Source organism: Vicia villosa, linkage group LG2 (genome assembly GCF_029867415.1).
Source record: "Vicia villosa cultivar HV-30 ecotype Madison, WI linkage group LG2, Vvil1.0, whole genome shotgun sequence".
Lineage (NCBI taxonomy): Eukaryota > Viridiplantae > Streptophyta > Magnoliopsida > Fabales > Fabaceae > Vicia > Vicia villosa.
In genome coordinates, this window is record NC_081181.1 from 190,911,079 (window position 1) to 190,931,001 (window position 19,923).

Consider the following 19,923-nt stretch of genomic DNA (forward strand, 5'->3'; position numbering starts at 1 on the left):
TATTCGATAGAAAATCCAATTATCTTTCCAACGCACAAAACGGCGCTCAAAACGAACTTACGGTTTGAAAAATACGAATTTTTAAAATATTTAATTTTTCCAAAAAAGCTACAGTGTAACCGGTTACAAAAATGGCGTAACCGATTACACACACGAAAAATCATTTATTTTCCAAAAATGCTTCAGTGTAACCGGTTACCAAGAATAGTGTAACCGATTACACTTGACGTAACTCTATTCGCTATTTTTGAAAACACTCGTAATCTGTTACCGTAACCGGTTACCAGTCCCAAAACCCAATTTCCAGAAAATTCACGTTGTCGTAATCAGTTACCGTAACTGATTACGCACGACCTGTAGTAGAAAATCAACATCTGGCAGCAACTCAGCTCTTTTAATAATCTCCATTTCGTACCAACACGAAAACTACACCAATACAGAGCCAATTTCGGTAATTTAACGCAATTCTATCATACAAAGAGTCTATCTAACATCAAGGATCATCCACAAACATTCAATTACATCAAAATATTGAAATTGACCCTAAAGGTTTCAAAACCCCAAAATCTATAACATATACAATTGGGAAGAACTAACCCACCTAATCAATCCTATCATTCATAAACCAATAATAGATGATAATCGGAATTAGTCCCCATTTACCTTAGCCAAGAATTTAATTCTTCCTCTTCCTCTTTCTCTGCTCTTTCACGTACTCTGAGTTCTCTTCTCCTTTCTCCCTTTTTGCTTCTAATTTCCTTTCTTTCTCAATTTCTACTATTTTATGAAAAATATAATAATAGTTAGTAAGGCCTACACTAGTTAGCACCTCCCTTCTACTAGCCATCACACCAAGCCCAATTACTTTATTTTTCATAATTTTCCAATAAACCACCAATATTCCAATTAATTCCAATTAAATAATTAAATTTCAATTAAATTAAACAATGGAAATTATGGGGTGTTACAATCAACACAATGTAGATCAACTTCAAATTATTCCATGAATCTTTTTGATAAAATGTATGTTGTTGTTGTTTTGTTGATAAATGATGATAAATATTGATGTAATTTGTTGCTGTTGATAAATGTTTCTCAGAAGATTCAGTTGCGTTTATTATATCGTATGAAGATATATTAGGGGTGACAAAACGGGTCCCCCGCCCCGCCAAAAAGCGAGCGGGGCGGACAAGCCCTCCAAGTAAAGTGGACATAAAAATCATGCCCGCCCCACCAAGGTGGCGGGTTGGCGGGCGGTGGGCTTACCCACTTATTTATTTATTTCATTTTATAATAGATTAATAGTATTTTTTTACCTTTCAATTAAATTTTTCACTTATTTTACCTAAAAAATATTGCATATATTTTTAAATAAATATATAAAATAAAAACATCAAGAATTTGAATTACTAGAATTAACTAAAAAAGGGCGGACTAAGGCGAGACGAGCTTAACAAATAGGTGAAGTGGACTTTAGTGGGCAGCGGGTTTTCGCGGGGAGGGAAGCGAGTTTTGGCGGGACGGGCTTTGGTGGGCGGAAGACCGAAAATCCAAACCCAAATCCCCATTTATTGGCGAGTGCGCGGGCTGGCCCAGCGGGCCATCGTCAGTTTTGCCACCCCTAATGTAGATTGCTTGTTTCACTAACCCTTCACTGAACATGCATTCGTTTAAATTGATTTAGAAAATAATAATTTGAAAATTAAGTTATATTTGAAAACCAACTTAGATCAATCAATAACTTTTGAATTGCATACATCTCGTAATTCATTTATCGCTCTTTAACACGTAAAATTTGGTTCAATGCCCCAAATTATTCAAAGAAATGGTTCATTCTCTTTTATTTTATATTACAAAACATCACATTAATTGATAAATTCCTAATCATCTTCATCGCTCTCATCGTAATAATCATCATCATCGATTAAAATAATGACCATGATGGTGATGGTGATGATTCTGAATTAGTCAACATATTGATGTTTTGCAAAATAAATTAGGGGATAATGAATTGTTGCTGTGAAGAACTTGGGGCATTGATCCAAATTCTAAGTGTTAAATAGCAAGAGATGAATTATGAGATGCATGTAATTCGAAAAACAATGGTTCGTTTAAATTGTTTTTTAAGAAAAAATTTCAAATTATTATCTTCTATACACTAGTACAAAAAGATCAATATAATTTTAAAATTTACACCCAATATACGAAAAACGGGTGTAAATTAAAAATGCGGTGGCAATTTTGTAAATAATATATCATTTTAAATATTATCAGGTGATAATTTACACCCTATTTTTTAAAAACGGGTTTAAATTAAAAATATTATTATAATCAAAGTTCAATTACTCCCTTTAAACAAAAAATGGGTGTAAATTTATATGAAAAAAAATTGTTTAAATTTATAACTCAAAATATATAAACTATATAGCATTTTAATAAATAATTTAAATATTATTAATAAATTAATGAATGAATATTAATGAATCTAAATTTATTAGGTGAATAAAATAGTTTAAACATTATAAAAAACTCTTTATTAGGTGAAACATTATACTTTTAAACAAAATTCTTTAAATTTATTAATATAATAAAATACTTTCTCTATTTTCTATTGAACTCTTTTACGGAACTCATTTTCAACTATTTCAGAAAACCCATTTTTAATCTAACTCTGTTTCATTCATGCATTTCGGGCGCTGCTTCAGGCCATGGCAATTTCGGAATTCAGCGAGTTTGATTGGAAAAGAGGTTGATTTCGGATTTCTGCGAAGTTTGATTTCTCTAAACCACACTACAATACCCTTGCAGTGACGACACCGTTCCCTCACTGAAAAACGAAGATCTCTTCTTCGCTCACACTCATTTCATCAAAACGTTTACGACAACGAAGCTGAGGGGAAACTATTGCAGTGACGACAACGAAGCTGAGAAGAAATTATTGCAGTGACGACACCGAAGCTGAGAGGAAACCATTTCACAGTGACGACAACGAAGCTTAAAATCTGGTATCGATCTCGATTCCATTCTCAATTTTCTACGGCTGATCTATGGCTGTTAACGATCATGCATATTCAATTTACACAGCGAAGTTAGGGTTTAATTGATTTGTATTCATTTGCAGATAACTGAATCGTGATCATGTGGGGGAGATTTTCCTTTTCCTCTCTCCTTGTTAAAGATTCTACGCACGCCACATGTTTGTTACTTTGCTGGTTTTGTCATCTTTCTCACCAGTTTGGAAGCATAGTTAATATCCATGAACTTGATGAATATGCTAGTATGAGAATGGTTTAGTATTGAATCTCATACATGTTTCCATTTCACCGATTCAAGATACTGTTATTCTTTATCTGCAGGTTCATGCTTTGCAAGATTGGATAATATTTTGTTAAACAATAAAAGTGGAGATTAGTAAGGTTTATTTTAACATGAACATTGTTTAGTATTTTCTTATATATTGTGCGGTTATATGTGAATCTGAAGTACTGTCAAAACATTGTCCATCTAAACATTGATGAAGATGACTCAAGTTGTTCTTCATTCAAAGATGCTTTTGGATCATTCTCTTCAAAATGTTTAACAATGAAAAGGGAAGATGAACAAGGTCTTGAAGAATGGGAACTTTCAGAAAGTCCTCAACAGTTTTATGTCAAAGAAAAAGAGAAGCCTTCTTATGCAATCCAACATTCAGATATTGAAGCCATGAAGGAAAAGTTTTCGAAGCTCTTACTCGGTGAAGATGTTACAGGAGGAACTAAGGGCATCGCTACCGCCTTGGCACTGTCTAATGCCATCACAAACTTAGCAGGTATGAACTTTTCCATTTTACTATCATGTTTTATTTCATTTCATGAAATTAATTACAAATTTTCTATGATACCATTTTCTTTAAGGACATTATTGACGAATTAGTAGTTAATGTATGTACTTCAATGATTATGTGCAGTTACTGTTTTTGGTGAGCTGTGGAAACTGGAACCTTTATTGGAAGAAAGGAAGTGCAAATGGCGAAGAGAATTGGGTTGGTTACTGTCTCCTACTAACTATATGGTTGAGCTAGTTCCGGCTAAGCAAAACACTGCTAATGGTCGGATCTTTGAGGTATCTTTCATTTCAGCTTGGTAGAAAAAGAATAAACTATTTTATACATCACCTTGCAACAAAGAGTTATTTTTTTTCTTGGAACAGATCATGACACCGAAAGCCCGTGCAGACATTCACATGAATCTTCCAGCACTCCAGAAATTGGACTCTATGCTTATCGTACGTCATCTCTTTACTATAATCAACAATGATCTTGAAATTTTTTTCCTCAAATTTATCCGTTCTAAGAAAAGTCTCCTTATTGACTCGTAATTTCAAACTCTATTTTCTGTCATTGTTTTCTCCATGTATATGCAGTTTTGCACGAGATCTTTACAGTTACACTTTAGGCTACTACATCTTATTCAGATTATTTGTTGTTGACAGGAGGCCCTTGATTCGATGGTGAAAATAGAGTTTTGGTATGCAGAGGGAGGAAGCCGGACCGAAGGGAGAGACACGAGTGAACGGCATAGTAACAGATGGTGGCTTCCATCGCCTCAGGTGCCAAAAACTGGCCTTTCTGATACTGAAAGAAAGAGGTTGTTTCATCAGGGAAGGATGGTACGTCAAGTATTCAAGGCTGCCAAATCTATCAATGAAAATGTGTTGCTTGAAATGCCCGTGCCAGCAGTTATTAAAGATGCACTTTCAAAGGTAAAATAGTTTTGTAATATTGAATAACTACAAAGGAAATTAAATTCTAATGCTTTAAAGGCATTTAACTTTAGACGCTTAATATGTGATTTGGTTCTTGATTAATGATTTAAATCGATCTTTTATATGTTTGTATATTGCAGTCAGGAAAGACAAACCTTGGACAAGAACTAGAACTGCACAAGGTTTTGACAACTGAATCAAGTTGTGGAGAAGACATTCTTAAATCTCTGAATTTGAAATCCGAACATATGGCTCTCGAGACTATTAATAAACTGGAAGCTGTTATATTCTCATTGAAAGAGAGAACTATAGAACAAGTCACAGGAAAATCACCCGTTAGAACTTCATGGTCATTTGTGAAGGGCCCTGTGTCTGAAATTGATAAAATAGAGTTATTATTGGACCGTGCCGAAACACTATTACAGTTGCTTAAAATCAGATACCCCAACCTTCCTCAAACATTTCTAGATGCTGCTAAAGTACAATATGGCAAGGTAAACTATTATTGTTTAAATTAATAATAATATGTTTTGTCTTAACAATATTCATCCAATCCATATTATTATTTTAGCTCAAAATCATTTTCAAAAAGAGTTGACTAATTATTATTATTATTATTATTATTTTAATTGTTATCATTATTATTTTTTATTAATATTATGTCAATGTAATAAATAATATATTATTATAGTATCTTATTTATGTTTTTCTATTTCTTCTCTTTTAAAAATTAATTTGATTTTCTGCAAAACTTGATGAATACACGTTTTGACAGAGCAAGTTATGATGAGTGTGGTCCATATCCATGAAGTTTAGAAGTAATAAATCCATTCCCTTAGAATGATGGACCAGTCAACATTTGGCAAGGCCGAAAAGATAAGTTCATTATACATCTCATAGAAAGTTCCCTTGATTTGTAATCACATGCTTCCTGTAGGTTGTCATATATTTATCTTGAAAAATAATCCATGCAAGTCCACAGTTACAGCACTTATGCTTTCATAAGGTATATGATATGATATCATGTAGTGTCTATTGAAAACTAAATTGTCTACATACTGTCTTGTATTTGTTGATATGTTATAGCTAGTATAAACTGACTGTAAATCCCTGCAGTCAAGAAATTGTAATACGTTTTGATGAAGTTGCATACACATTAAATTAGGACAAATTAAATCTATCATGCATCAATAATATAGATTCGGTACTATGCATAAGAATTAAATTAAATATAAAGATAACCTATTAACTTTTATTATAGACATTATTAATGCTAAAGTACTCGTGTTATTGAGGCACTTTATTTGTTTTGTTTTGTGTTGGGGCAATTTGATCCATGTGTTGAACAAGTTGCAATCTGAATTGATGTCTTTGATGGTAAGAACTAAGAACCTTAAATCTACTATCATATCTACTATCACATGCCCTTCACTCTCTCTACTCATTTTCTTTACATTATTGGTGTTGGAGTGTCCGTGTCGGAGTCTGCGCTTCATAGGCCGGCTCTCAACTTCCCAAAATCTTTACATGCTTTTAAGTTTTTCTTCAAATTTGGTTTATTATTTTATGATGCACATAATTTTTTTTTCAATTTTGTATCTGAGGAGTAAAGGGAAAATATAGTTACAATTTATCACACAACTGAAACAAGAAATTGAAATATTTGACATTTTTAATTACACAGTTCTAACAACCTAGTTTCTATTTCAGTATCCAGACAATCCTACAAGACAACAGAAGAAGGATGTAAAAGAACTGGTATTTTCTTTCCCTACTGTTTCCCTGTTATAAATTATAGAATTTCATTGTCAGAAATTAGATAACACCAAGTTTTTTTTAGTATTATAATTGATAGAAGAAACCCCTTTCAATTAAACTAATGCTTTGTTATTGTCTTATGAAACTATGATACTGATATATGATTTATCATGTTGACAAGATTACAAAATATTTTTTCTTGTTTTACCTTTCCTTTAATTAAACTTTTTCATTCAGTCAAATACAAAGAGCTATAAACAGTAATACAAAGAACCGGTAATACCAAGGTCTTATTTAGTATTATAATTTATAGGAGAAAACCCTTTCAGTTAAATTAATGCTGTGGTATTGTCTTACGAAACTACTAGTATGATGCTTGTATAAGATTTATCATATTGACAAGATTTAATATTATACTTATAATTAGTTTGAGATAAATTTTCAATTTTTTTCCTTGTTTTACCTGTCCCTTAATTAAACCTTTGGTTCATTCATTTAGTCAAAACATAAAGAACTGTAAGCGATAATATTTCCTGTGTACTAATATGTGATACTGATGGTGCTACTTTGCATCTTACGTTTATCTTTCTTGTTTTGCCATGCCTGCTATTGGGTTATTTGGGTCAAGCTGCATACCTTATGGAAAACCATGCTGATATTGGTCAGGCCTTTTGGTCATCTGTTCCGAGTAAGCTCTCTTTATAGTTTTACAAAAAAAGTCAAAACCGAATTTGAAATATTGACAATCCAATCTTGATACAATAGTCACTAATGCAACGAATGAGTGAGAGTTCCGACTAAAGACCGTCCAAATTCAAGAGTTATGACTCTTATTTATGAGCCAGGAACTAAGAATTGAGCTGCAAAACCTGCCTTGAGAAAGAGAGCACAATATTGATTTTTGGCAATTGTATAATAGTTCTGATGTGTTTTCTTTCCATTCTCTTATTGTTAGGAATTGTAAGAGTAATTACATGGTCAATATTCAAATGTAGTTTTAAGTTACATCATTGAAAAAGCTAACACCTTTTATCTGAAATAGAAAAACATAACAAAATACATTTGTTTCTATTATGCAGAGAACAATGAAGCTCATCTTGCTTTGGGGACTACCCTGTTTCATAGCGGAATGTGCATACAAGATATGATCAGCTTTGAAGGTACAATAATGCTAATAATGTTTTCATTTTATTTTTATTTTTATTTTTATAATAATTGAAAATGATGGTGTACATTAACTTTGGTTGTTGGTTGTAGATGTATTGAAGGAGTTTACTTCTAAGAAATGCGGTAAACTTGGGAAATTGCTTAAGGAAAGTGGTAATTATGGGGTTCAGATGAAAAACAAAGATTCTAGAGCACCGAAGCTAACCGTCAAGCATGGCGTAAAATTATATATGAAGAAAGTGTTATGACTTAGTTAAAATATAATTTTTATGTGTATGATTTTATAATACTTGAAATATTATGACTGTCCATGATTTTGTATACTTTTTTGGTTAATATTAAAAATATTTTGACTTAGTTAAAATATGATTTTTATGCGTATGATTTTATAGTATTTACAATATTATGACTGAAAATAAAATATAACTAAATGGTGTTTATGAAATAGGGTGTAAATAGATATAATTGTTCATTTATAAATGGCGTATTTACACCCGATTTTTACTAAAATAGGGGATAATTAAGAACATATTTACACCTGTTTTTTATTAAAATAGGGTGTAATTAAAACATAATTAAACTCAATTACACCCAATTTTTATTAAAATAGGGTGTAATTAAAATGTAATTAAGCCAAATTACACCCGATTTTTATTAAAACAAGGTGTAATTAAAACGTAATTACGCTCAATTACACACGATTTTTATTAAAATAGGGTGTAATTAAAAACGTAATTACGCCCAATTACACCCGATTTTTATTAAAACAGGGTGTAATTAAAAACGTAATTACGCCCAATTACACCCGATTTTTATTAAAACAGGGTGTAATTAAAAACGTAATTACGCCCAATTACACCCGATTTTTGATAAAACAGGGTGTAATTAAAAACGTAATTACGCCCAATTACACCCGATTTTTGTTAAAAATAACGGGTGTAAATTCGTTAGACATTTCTCACCCTGTGGATATACACCCGATTTTTATTAAAAATAATGGGTGTAAATTTAATAAAAAACGGGTGTAAATTAACATTTTTGTACTAGTGATATCAATTTTCATGGTTGTACATATTTAATGAGGTGAATGAAAAAATAAAAATTATATTTTGCAAAAGAAGATATAATGTAACATTCAGTAATATTTGTTGATTGTAAATACCATTACAAACCATACACACAAGAAAATTGTTACACTCATAGCCAACCACTCTAGGGTTAATCTATACAATAGTATTTTTGTTTACAAAATATTCTCTCCGTTTCATAAAAGTGTCTTATCTGAACAATTCGCAGTTCTTAAGAAAATAATTAAATGTATTGTTTTAGTGGGAAAAAAACTAATATCATTTACTAAAATATCTCTTATTAATTATAATCGTATTAATTATAGTTAATAGAATAGTTGAATAATGTGAAAGCGAATAAATAAGGATATAATTAATAATAGAAAATAATAATAAATGTTGGATTAGAATTGTGAATAAAGAATTATTTTGAGAAATAAAAAAAAAAGGGCAAATGACACTTTTTATGAGACTTACACATAACATTTTGGAGCTAAATTCTAGACCAGAGAAACAAAAGACACATGCATCTTTTTACCCTGTAACTATTTAATATGAATAGCTCCAATTATTTAACAAGTTGTTACAAGAACAAAGAAATAAGTATACATTACAAACACAAACTTTAATAAAAACTACAAAACACAAGTAAGCTCAAGCCAACGACATTGTCATTGGTATTTTAAGTTATTTTTTCATATATCAGTCTAATGTGTAGAAGTAGAGCCTGCCCTACAAACACATTATGCCTTTATAAACTCAACTGGGAGCTTATTACCATCCAAAGCTTGTAAAATCTTCCCATTCTCACGCAGACCACCCAAAGTACCACAAGCAAATCTACAAGTGCTACACACAGAGGGACAAAACTCAATATTATATATACCTCCAAACTGAGTCTTCGCGATTCTAAAATAGTTATAGCGATCAGTTCCCGTTATGATAAGCCTCCTTCCATTAATACTGTCCCCACTCACTTTCCATTCAGTGGATTGTACACAAATAGAAGAAGCTGAAAACTTCACCTTAAAATCCCTTTCTATTTTAATAACTTTATCTTCTTTTGCAAAAGGTGTGAAGATAACAGGTAAACCTTTTCCAAGATCTGTGTTTTCTTGACCTACATATAAAGGGCAAGAAGTGTTTCTGCTTATCAAAGTGAAGCGGCCTCCACTATCTGTTATAGCTGGTTTTATGTAATACTCTTTGCCACTCACAAGAGGGTTACCTTTTGTGTCAAGAACTTGTTCGTTTTCAGATTGTGCTAGAATTGGTGCAGCCATGAAGAGCCATAACAGAAGACTGAGGCTTGTGATTTTGATTAATTTTGTTGACATGGTTGTGTGTAAAATTTTTTAAGGGGATATTGGACTGTGTGTTAATGTTGTAGCAATTGATTGATATTTATTTATAGTTTATTTATAGGATATGATATGTGGATATTATGTTGGCGAGCGGTGGAGATATTAAACATATGTTAGGTAGATGAATTAAAGTCTAACACCACTTGCCATATTTTTCAACAATGTTACTTGTACCAGCAAACTGGTTTATTGTGGAAGGAAGGTTTGAATTGACTTTAGGTCGGCACTTTGTTAAAATAGTCAACTCTTTATAAAAATTAATTTAACCATTGAATTATATGATATTATCATGATATCTATAAAATTTTAAATAATTTATACCTATGTTGTTATATATTTTAGTAGTTGATAATTACATATATTTTAAATTACTTATTATATGTTAAAATAAATTGATGTAATAGAATTTCAAATAATTCTTTAGATTCTATAAAATTATATATAGTTAATAATACCTCGCAATTCAACAATTTGAATTCATTTAATTCATCATTTTCAATTAGTTATTGAGATGTGTATGTTTGTTGAATTTAACACCTAGTTATCAAAGTTATCTTCTCCCTCTCTTTCGCTCTCACCTAAATCGTGAAAGATTTTGGCTTATATTTGCTAACCAGGTGACTTAAAATCTTCAACGAGTCTCCCAATAAGTAGCTGCTAAGAGTCCAACATCAAACATCTGAAACGTGAAAATAAGTGGTAGTGGCCTAATAGCTGAAACTCAATAACAGATTATTCACTAAATTTTAAACGAAGCTTAAATACCATATTAAAAAATAGGTTAGATCTAGAGGCCAGTAATTTTATTAAAACTTATATCGAATTATCTATTAATAATAATAAGACATTTCTTTATTACGTTTGATTTTCTAATATAAGAAATTTCCTAAAATATCTAGTTCGTTTGATGAAGCATTGAGTATGACTTAATTGTGAGACTCCATCAAACATAAGGATGATATTATAGCATTAAGAATATTGTGTGGATAGACTAATGATCACATCTAACGTATCATGGATGAAAATTTATCAAGTCTTCACATAGGTATACATGTTAGGTGTAATATTTATATTGAATTGACAACTATAAGAATACTACATAAAATGTTATGCAAGTGCCATAATGTATTCTCGATGTGATAATGGTGTATATCACTCTTCGACCTAAAACCATCAAGGATCCTAGATGTGAAATCAAGTACTTTATTGTGGTTCAAACGTTGTTCATAACTTGATGACTATAAAGATGTTTGATGGTATTCTAAAAAATCAAGATGAGTGACATAAATGACCTAGATTAAATTTTCTCATCCAACTTATCAGAATAAATATCTAAGGAGCCAATATGACAACTAGAGAAGGATGACATGGTCAATTTTTTGTGTTTAATATAGATATAAGGGTAAAAGAAAAATTGTGAACATAGACATTATTACATAAAGGTTTCGTCAGATCACATAGCATTTCGGTAACTTGTGTAGTAATGGTGTTTTTCTAGATACCGTTCATTGTTTATTATATTAAATGTGTGATTTAGTATAATTGTCAATGTCACGAGAAACTGCAAGGTCACACACATAAGGACAGATTGATGAGAGATAAAATGAGTACATGAAGTTTATTTGATTGTTCGACTTTGTGAAGAACTAGCATTAATTATATAAATGTGTTACATTGTAAGGTATGTTGTATAAGTGAATTATAGAACACCATAGTTACCGTGTACTTATGTGGAATACGTAACACGATAAGGTATGGTGTAGTTAAGTGTAAAACACAATAACATGGTACAGTGCACTTAAATGGAATATAATACATCGTAAGGTATGATGCAGATAAATGAGCTTGTTCAACTTGAAGCCTACATAATTAATTCTATAAATAGAACCCTTGTGCTCAAGTATTCACACTTGATAAAATCTGGTATATGAAACCCTAGTCATATCCCCCCTCTCTCCAGAACCTAAATCGATGAAATTTTTTAGCCATTTTGCCTTCGGCCACCATATTTTAACCTAATTAGGCAAATGTGAAAATCTTAATTCTTTGTCTCTGAACATACACAAATTTATTTATTTTCAGATAACCAATATATTATATAATCAAATGACTAAACACATATCATCTTCTAACTCGTAAAAAAATAAGGAGATATGAAGATCATATATGTTTAGGACTCTTGTTCGATAGTTGGCAGAATAAAAGACCGAAATCATTTCTTTCACTTCTTCTTCACATATCTAGTATGTCAAACATCATTATTCATGTTACATTAATATTGTTGTTGTTGTTACTGTTGTTGTTGTTGTTGTTGTTATTGTTGTTGTTTCTATTATTGTTGTTGTTGAGATCTTAAATCATAAAGGTTTAATTTTTTTTTTGTGTAAATTGAGTTGAATGTTATATGTTGTTGTTTTTTGTTGAGATAAGTACGTTATAGGTTTATACTTTATGTTGATGTAGTTTTGTTAAGAGTTTTTTTTTTGTGTTCTTGTTTAATGTTGTTGTTTAGATTGAGATTGAATGTTAATGTTGTTTTTGTTGTTATTTATTGATATTTTTGAGTTATTGATGTTGTTATTGTAGTTGTTGTTTAGTTGTTCTAATTAGAAAAAAATTTAAAGCTATATGTTGTTGTTTAGTTGTTGTTATTGAGTTTGAGATTGACATTGAGATTTTTAGTTGTTCTACTTAGCAAAGTTTTGAAAGTTATATGTTGTTGTTTAGTTGTATGTTATTATTCTTGCTATTGTTCTTGCTGCTTTAAACCAAAAATGTTTAATCTTGTTGTTGTTGTTGTTGTTGTTTTTGTTGTTTAAACTGAGATTAAATGTTATATGTTGTTGTTTTTTTAGATGAGTACGTTATAGGTTTATTATTTTATGTTGATGTGTTTGTGTTGAGAGATTGTTTTTCTGAGTACTTTAATGTTGTTGTTTAGATTGAGATTGAATGTTACTCCCTCCGTCCCATATTATAAGCAAATTTCACCTTTTTAGATTCATTCAATAATTAATGTATCTAGTCTATATACAGACTAGATACATTAACTATTGAATGAATTTAAAAAGGTGAAATTTGCTTATAATATGGGACGGAGGGAGTAATGTTGTAAATGTTGTTGTTTATTTTTATTGATGTTATAGTTTTTGTTCTTTAGTTGTTCTACTTATCAAAGTTTTGAAAGCTATATGTTGTTGTTTAGTTGTTGGTAATGAGTTTGAGATTGAGATAGAGATGTTTAGTTGTCTAGTTAGCAAAGTTTTTGAAAGTTACTCTCTCCGTCCCACAATGAGTGACCCATTTAAAATAAAATAATGTCCCAAAATGAATGACCCATTTCAATTTTCAAAATATTTTTTCCAGATCTACCCTCAAATTAATAAAAAATTTATTATTCCCAATACATGATAAGGGTACTATAGTAAAAACAATATTTTCTCTCTTACTTTTATACATTTTTCTTAATTTGTATGAAATGATGTGTTGGGTCACTCATTGTGGGGACGGAGGGAGTATATGTTGTTGTTTAGTTGTTGTTATTGAGTTGGATATTGAAATTTAGTTTGAGATAATGTTTTTGTGATTCTTTGTGCAACTTTCATCTTGTTTCTCCGAACATGTCAAGAGGATATTAGAGTGACAGAAAATACAGCTGAGTTTATTATATCTAATGTTGATTGTTTGTTTCTCTAACCCTTCTTTGAACATATGACCTATTAAATTGATTTTGAAAATAATAATATGAAAAATTATGTTGTATTTGAAAAACATCTTACATTAATTGATGTTTTTTTCGAGCATTTTGTAACTCATCATTCATCTCACATTCTTTAATGGTTAAAATCTCTCCATGCTTCTGGTTTTGGTTCAACTTTTTTCTATACTTATTCATTTTGAAAAGCATCAAATTTTATGCTTTGAAAAATGAATTAGTAGAGAAGGAAGTGTTGAATAAAGAGCTTGAAACATTGAACAAGATTCAAACCATTAAAGAACGAGAGATGAATGATAAGTTACAGAATGCTTAAAATTATTGATTAGTGTAAATTATTCTTCAAATATATCATAATTGTTCGTATAATTATTTGTAAATCAATTTGAAAAATTATATGTTCAATTAGGATTTGGTAAAAAAAAATCACATCAAATAATAAACTCAATTTTGTTTTAAAAATTCCTTAAAGTTATTGCTAGGATCAAACTCATGACCTTTACACCTTTCTCGTCGGTGGAGTTACAACCGAGAGGTAAAGTGGCGCACTTTTAATGACTCCCTTCATTACCTCGCATATGAAATAGAGATATCATCTCATATGCAACTGAGATTTGAGATTAAAGATATGGGAATCCCATGTTAAGTCCAAGAGGATAAATATTAGGTCAAGAATATCACTCAACCGATGATGAACCCACAACACAATACAACGCACAATGTCTAATTTCCTATGCCTTATTACATGCAATTTTAGAACTAATTCACAAAAATATATGTATGATTGAAGAATCTCCACCAAGCATCCAAATATATACTTAGTCTAGGTCAATTTTTTACGGTTACTAGAAAATAACATCATTGAAAAACCCTGAGAATCGAGAAACAGCTTATTTGTGACCACAAAATGTTACAACAATGAAACATCCTAGTTACACTTAAAAGCTTATTCAGCTAACTATATTCAGTCCTTTATCTCAGGAGGCCCAGAACGTCTCCACATTCCTGCCAAGATGCTACCAAAGATTGAGTGACACACACTTGAAACAGCACACGGTACTGTTGTTAGGGGATCTCCAAAGTGCTTGGCAGCCAGAACTACACCGAGAACCGAGTTCTAGAATATCGAGTTTACAGAAACAGGTAAGTTTTGGCAGAATTGAACAAAATCTGCCTATCCATAAGATTGTAATTACAGAATATTAAATTTACCTGCATGCCAACTTCAATGGATATGGTTCGCGATGATGGCACATCTAGCCCGAGAATCCTTGCAAGAACGTATCCGAAGAAAAAACCAGAAGCATGAAGAAGGCAGACGGCTAGGATCACCTGTCTACCAGACATCAGGATTGCAGAAGAACTCTGTGAAATTGCATTTCCACATAAAATTGCCACAGTTGCTACAGCCAAGGGTGGCATCAATGGAGATACAAGTTTAACAAGAGGTTGGAAATACTGATTAAGAAGTGCACCAGCCAATACAGGAAAAAGCACAACCTAGAGATAGATTATTTTTTGTGAGAGAAGGGGTAACATTGAAAAAGAAGCAACGCAACAAATTAGAAACAGAGATACAATTTGAGAAGGAACGCTAACCTGCAATGTCGACATTAATAAGCCAGCTGCATCCACGGCTACATATTTACCAGCTAGTTTGGCTGTCAGATAAGGAGTCATGATCTGCAATATTAAGACGTCAACAAATTAAATTGACAAGCTGTTTACCAAAAAAAGTACTACTCAATGCTAATATAACATTTCAGTTCGACACACACACCCCTCCCCCAAGATTCTTTTTTACCCTTTTCATAATAATTTCTTCCCTACTTAAAATTACTTAATTATCTAGGGTTAAAGACATGGAGTTCAAATCTATTTTTTGAAATCCACATGGTGCCACTTCTATTATACTGTAATGGCGTTCAGTACCATATTTTTTCATTGACATTGTACATCAAGATGGAAAACAAAATATAGAACTAAGATGATTATCTTAATATACTAACCACGGCTGATAGAGTGCTTGCAGCTGTCATTACAACGGAAAGCGCCACATTTCCACTAGCAAAACAAATAGATCATCAGATTACTGTGCTCCTCAAATATATGATAAGACATTCATTGGAATAACATTTATGTACCGTGCAAGATATGTAACAATATTACTAGCTGTGCCTGCAACCAAACAAAGACTACAAAAATTAGGTTAAAGATAGACATAAATCATAAAGCAACATCTCCATAATACCAAATGTGTCACAACCAAACAAAGATTACATAGAATATATTACAAATAGACAGAAAGCATAATTCTCCATCAACAAAGACTACGTAAAACCGAGGTTAAGGGCAGACTAAAACTCATACCTCCTGGACAGCACCCAACTAATATTAAACCAGCTGCATAATGTGATGGAAGATTTAAGAGTTTGCTTATAAAAAACGCAGATAATGGCATCACCTGAAAATTGTCAAAAGAAGTCCTCATCAAGATAAACAATTTAGAATTATATAAAACATGCGAACTAACTAACATGCTGTTTGGAATCACAATATACAAAGCTTTAAATAAATTATGGCCGCAACGTCAAGCATTTTAGAACCTCAGCGACCACAATCACAGCAGCAATAACTACATCTGATATATTTACAAATGTTCACAATATCCAGGATTGCAACCACGATGTGACTGCAATTGTAATTTAAAATCTCGAGAATACCACCTTAATCCCTTGCATTTATGTATGTACAAAGGTGAAAATGGACATAAACTTAATTTGTTGCATGAAAAATCCTTGTGTTACCTCTTTGAAGGGGAAAAAATCATTTTATGGTTTTCCCCTACAAATTTTTAAAATAAAAATGATATGTTAACACACAAATTCCAACAACAATTTCAATGGTTAAGGCAATCCAAACATGTGGTTTTACTTTTACATTAAGCAGATGGTTAATTAATATGATAAGGTGTTGTAAAGCATTAACCATCCACATAATGCAATTAACCACAATTTTAAGTGTATTAACTATTAACAATGATTTTCAAGTGTTTGAATATACATTAACCATCCAAAATGTTAAGAAACTGAAATCAGCATGAATGAAGAGAAGAAAAGAGAGAAAAGAGAAGATGCTTGAAGCCACAAAATGAATTAATGAGCTTAAATTTTGTGATCATACATGAGCCATCCTTATACAGCTAATGGAACAAGCTATAAACTATCTCCAACTAACTAAACTTAAGCTCAACTAACTTCAACAAACATAAACTAATTCTAACTAATTAGTTTCTTGAAATGGAAACTTCGGAACTAATTTTTGAAACTCAGTTACTAAAAAAAGTAAGGTTGTTACAAGATGAAAAAGCTCAAAAACATCATCACATCAATGCTCCTTTGCTTCATTCTTTCAAACACAAAATGTGTTCAAAACCTTATGTCAATTAATCATCTACTAAACGTAATTAACCATATATTAAACTACATAAACCATCCAAACTTATGTCAAAAATAACAGAAACTAACCGAATATTGAAGAAAAAAACCAGAGAAGACTTCTTTAGGCATAGAAAGAGCAGAACGAAGATCATCAAGAGTTAAAGTCATACCCATACCAAGCATAATTACACTAAGTCCCACAATGCTCAATTTAGGAGTAACCCAATTGAATGAACTCGGTCTCACCAAACCCAATACACACCCAATCGTAACCCATAGCGGAAACGCCGTGGATATCACCTCACCAGTAAGCTCGACCCACTGTCTTAAACTCCTCTCACCCACATTTGCGCTCTCACTGTTCGATGAAATGCCGCAACGAAGAGGACCGGAGTTGGAGAAGCGGATTAAGGGGGATTTTAATGTGGAAGGGGTTGAGGGGGGTTGAGGTTGGAAATTGCATAGTGTGATGGGAGAAGATGGTTTGGTTCGATGGAAAATAGGGTTTGGTTGGGAAGGTTGTGGTCTGAATTTAATGAGTGTGTGTGGAAGTGGAGAGAATGTGATTGATGCTTGCATTGTTGTTGTTTGTTTTTTTTTTGAGGTTTGACCACTCCAGAGTGTAGATGATCCTAGTAAAAACTGCGTGTGTCATTCTGGGATTTGTATGTGGGAGAGAAGGTTATTTGCTAGGAGGAAGAGACAAAAGAAAATGATAAAAAAAGAACTACAGTAAAAAGTAACACTGCTTTTCCTATTCTGGGAAACGAGTGTGAGTAAGAGACGGTTAAAAAGACTTTTTTTTTTTTTTTTTAATTTCTTTCTTCACCTCCCTATACCCCAGCGAAAACCCCTAAATAACCCTATTTCGGAAATATATTTTCGAAATAATTTTTTTTTAAATTTTTCCAGAATTCAGAAATGCATTTCCGAAATCTCATGGAAGTACACTTCCGAAAAAACGTAGAAGTTTTGCAGTATAGAATTATTTTGAAATGGTGGTTTAAAATTAAGATCTTCAAAGATTTATATTATTTATTAGTTAATAAATTGACAATAATGTTTCTTATGACAAATATATTGATTTTAATTATAGAGAACAACTATTTCAAATTTTGGACCGATCAAATAAAACATCTTATAAATGAAATATTTTAGAATAAAAAAAGATATTTAAATAATTTTGGAAATTTGTTAAATTGAATTAATAATGATACACAAAATTAGAATGAATTTATTATATTAGAATGACTCAAAAACTGTCATATTCAGTTCATTTTATTTCTATCAATTAATAAATTTTTTTCATTTTGATGTTTTGTTTCTTTAAATTATTATTTTTAGTATATTAAAAAAATTATAAATTTTGATTCCTCTAAATTATTTGCTACTATTTTAATTTAAATTTTCTTTTGCAAAGTTTCACGTGGTGCACTTGTGTATTTCAAATGATTTTTTTATGACATTTCATCAATACAAATTTAAATTATTATTAGTTTAATAATTTTCCTATTTAAATTTTAAATTTTATTAATTTATTTATAAATTTGAGTAAACCTTTAATTTTTAAAATTAAAATTTTAATTGTATTTTTTAATAAATTTTATTAGTTTTAGATATTTTATAATTAACGTAATAAATTTTAATTAAAGTTAAAATTATATTTTGTAATTAACTATTAAACTATTTATATTTATAAAGATTAAAGTTATAAAATTATATTTTATAATTAACTATTAAACTATTAAAATTATATTTTGTAATTTACTTTTTAAATAGTTAATAATAGTTAAAAAATAAATTAATAAAGATTAAAGTTATAAATAATTAAATTAGTAAAATAATAATATTTTAAAGTTTTATCAATGATATATAAAATACTCACGGTACTTGTATATTCAGTATATTAAAATATATATAATTTTTTTGATTAATTTATATGTTCTAATGATTATTTAATGACATATCATTGATAAAATATATATTAAAAAAATAAATGAAGATTAAAAAATAAACAATTAAATTAAGAAAATAATAATATTTTAAAATTTTATCAAAATGAAAAGAATTAATATTTAAAAAGAAAAGATTGAATAATTATTTTTACTAACTTAAAGTTTTATGTATAGAATTAAAGTACCAAAATTAAAAGAATTAGTAATTGGCAGACATAAATATAATTAAATACAACTTTTTATTTTTTTAAAGAACACTTAATCTAATATTGGAAATTAATCAATTAATTTTATTAGGCAATTATATAATCAATTAATTTTAATTTAATCTTGGTAATTATATAATTTTAATTAATACAATTGATTCACCTTGATTTTTGTTTTCTGTATCAGACAATATTTCGGAAGTGTACTTTCGAAATATTCCAGGGAGGTGAATTCAGAAGTGCATCTCCGAATTCACTTTTTTATTGAAAAAAAAGGGTGTTTTCGAAAATACATCTCTGAAAACACATTTTTTTTCATAAAAATAAAGTATTTTCTGAAGTGCACTTCCGAAATCAATCTTTTTTCAAAAAAAAGTGGTTTCGAAAATGCATTTCCGAAATATAGGTGTATTTTGGGATTTTCGCCGGAGGTAACTAAGAAGGTTGGGAGGTTGATAAAAAATTTCCTTTTTTTTCTTACTATCAATCTTTTGTGATCTTGAACTAT

The 19,923-nt window shown here is 30.4% G+C and overlaps 3 protein-coding genes across 3 annotated transcripts; 1 reads left to right on the top strand and 2 right to left on the bottom strand.

The window, feature by feature from the left end:
• Positions 1-3,309: 3,309 nt before the first annotated feature.
• Positions 3,310-7,984, top strand: LOC131650956 (rop guanine nucleotide exchange factor 14-like). Its single transcript, XM_058920650.1, has 10 exons — positions 3,310-3,356; positions 3,444-3,808; positions 3,947-4,101; positions 4,189-4,263; positions 4,471-4,740; positions 4,884-5,237; positions 5,519-6,501; positions 7,130-7,189; positions 7,581-7,661; positions 7,759-7,984. The coding sequence occupies exons 1-7, from the start codon at positions 3,310-3,312 to the stop codon at positions 5,528-5,530; spliced, it is 1,278 nt and encodes a 425-aa protein (XP_058776633.1). The 3' UTR covers positions 5,531-6,501; positions 7,130-7,189; positions 7,581-7,661; positions 7,759-7,984.
• Positions 7,985-9,175: 1,191 nt separating this feature from the next.
• Positions 9,176-10,155, bottom strand: LOC131647744 (kunitz type trypsin inhibitor 106-like). The gene has a single exon (XM_058917595.1). The coding sequence runs from the start codon at positions 10,070-10,072 to the stop codon at positions 9,479-9,481; it is 594 nt and encodes a 197-aa protein (XP_058773578.1). The 5' UTR covers positions 10,073-10,155; the 3' UTR covers positions 9,176-9,478.
• A 4,419-nt stretch (positions 10,156-14,574) lies between these two features.
• On the bottom strand, positions 14,575-17,924 carry LOC131653376 (probable sodium/metabolite cotransporter BASS1, chloroplastic). The gene is made up of 7 exons (XM_058923502.1): positions 17,342-17,924; positions 16,185-16,278; positions 15,959-15,992; positions 15,824-15,878; positions 15,414-15,497; positions 15,027-15,314; positions 14,575-14,931 (listed from the first exon to the last, which is right to left on the bottom strand). Exons 1-7 carry the CDS (start codon positions 17,831-17,833, stop codon positions 14,779-14,781), a joined length of 1,200 nt encoding a protein of 399 aa, XP_058779485.1. The 5' UTR covers positions 17,834-17,924; the 3' UTR covers positions 14,575-14,778.
• Between the last annotated feature and the right edge of the window lie 1,999 nt (positions 17,925-19,923).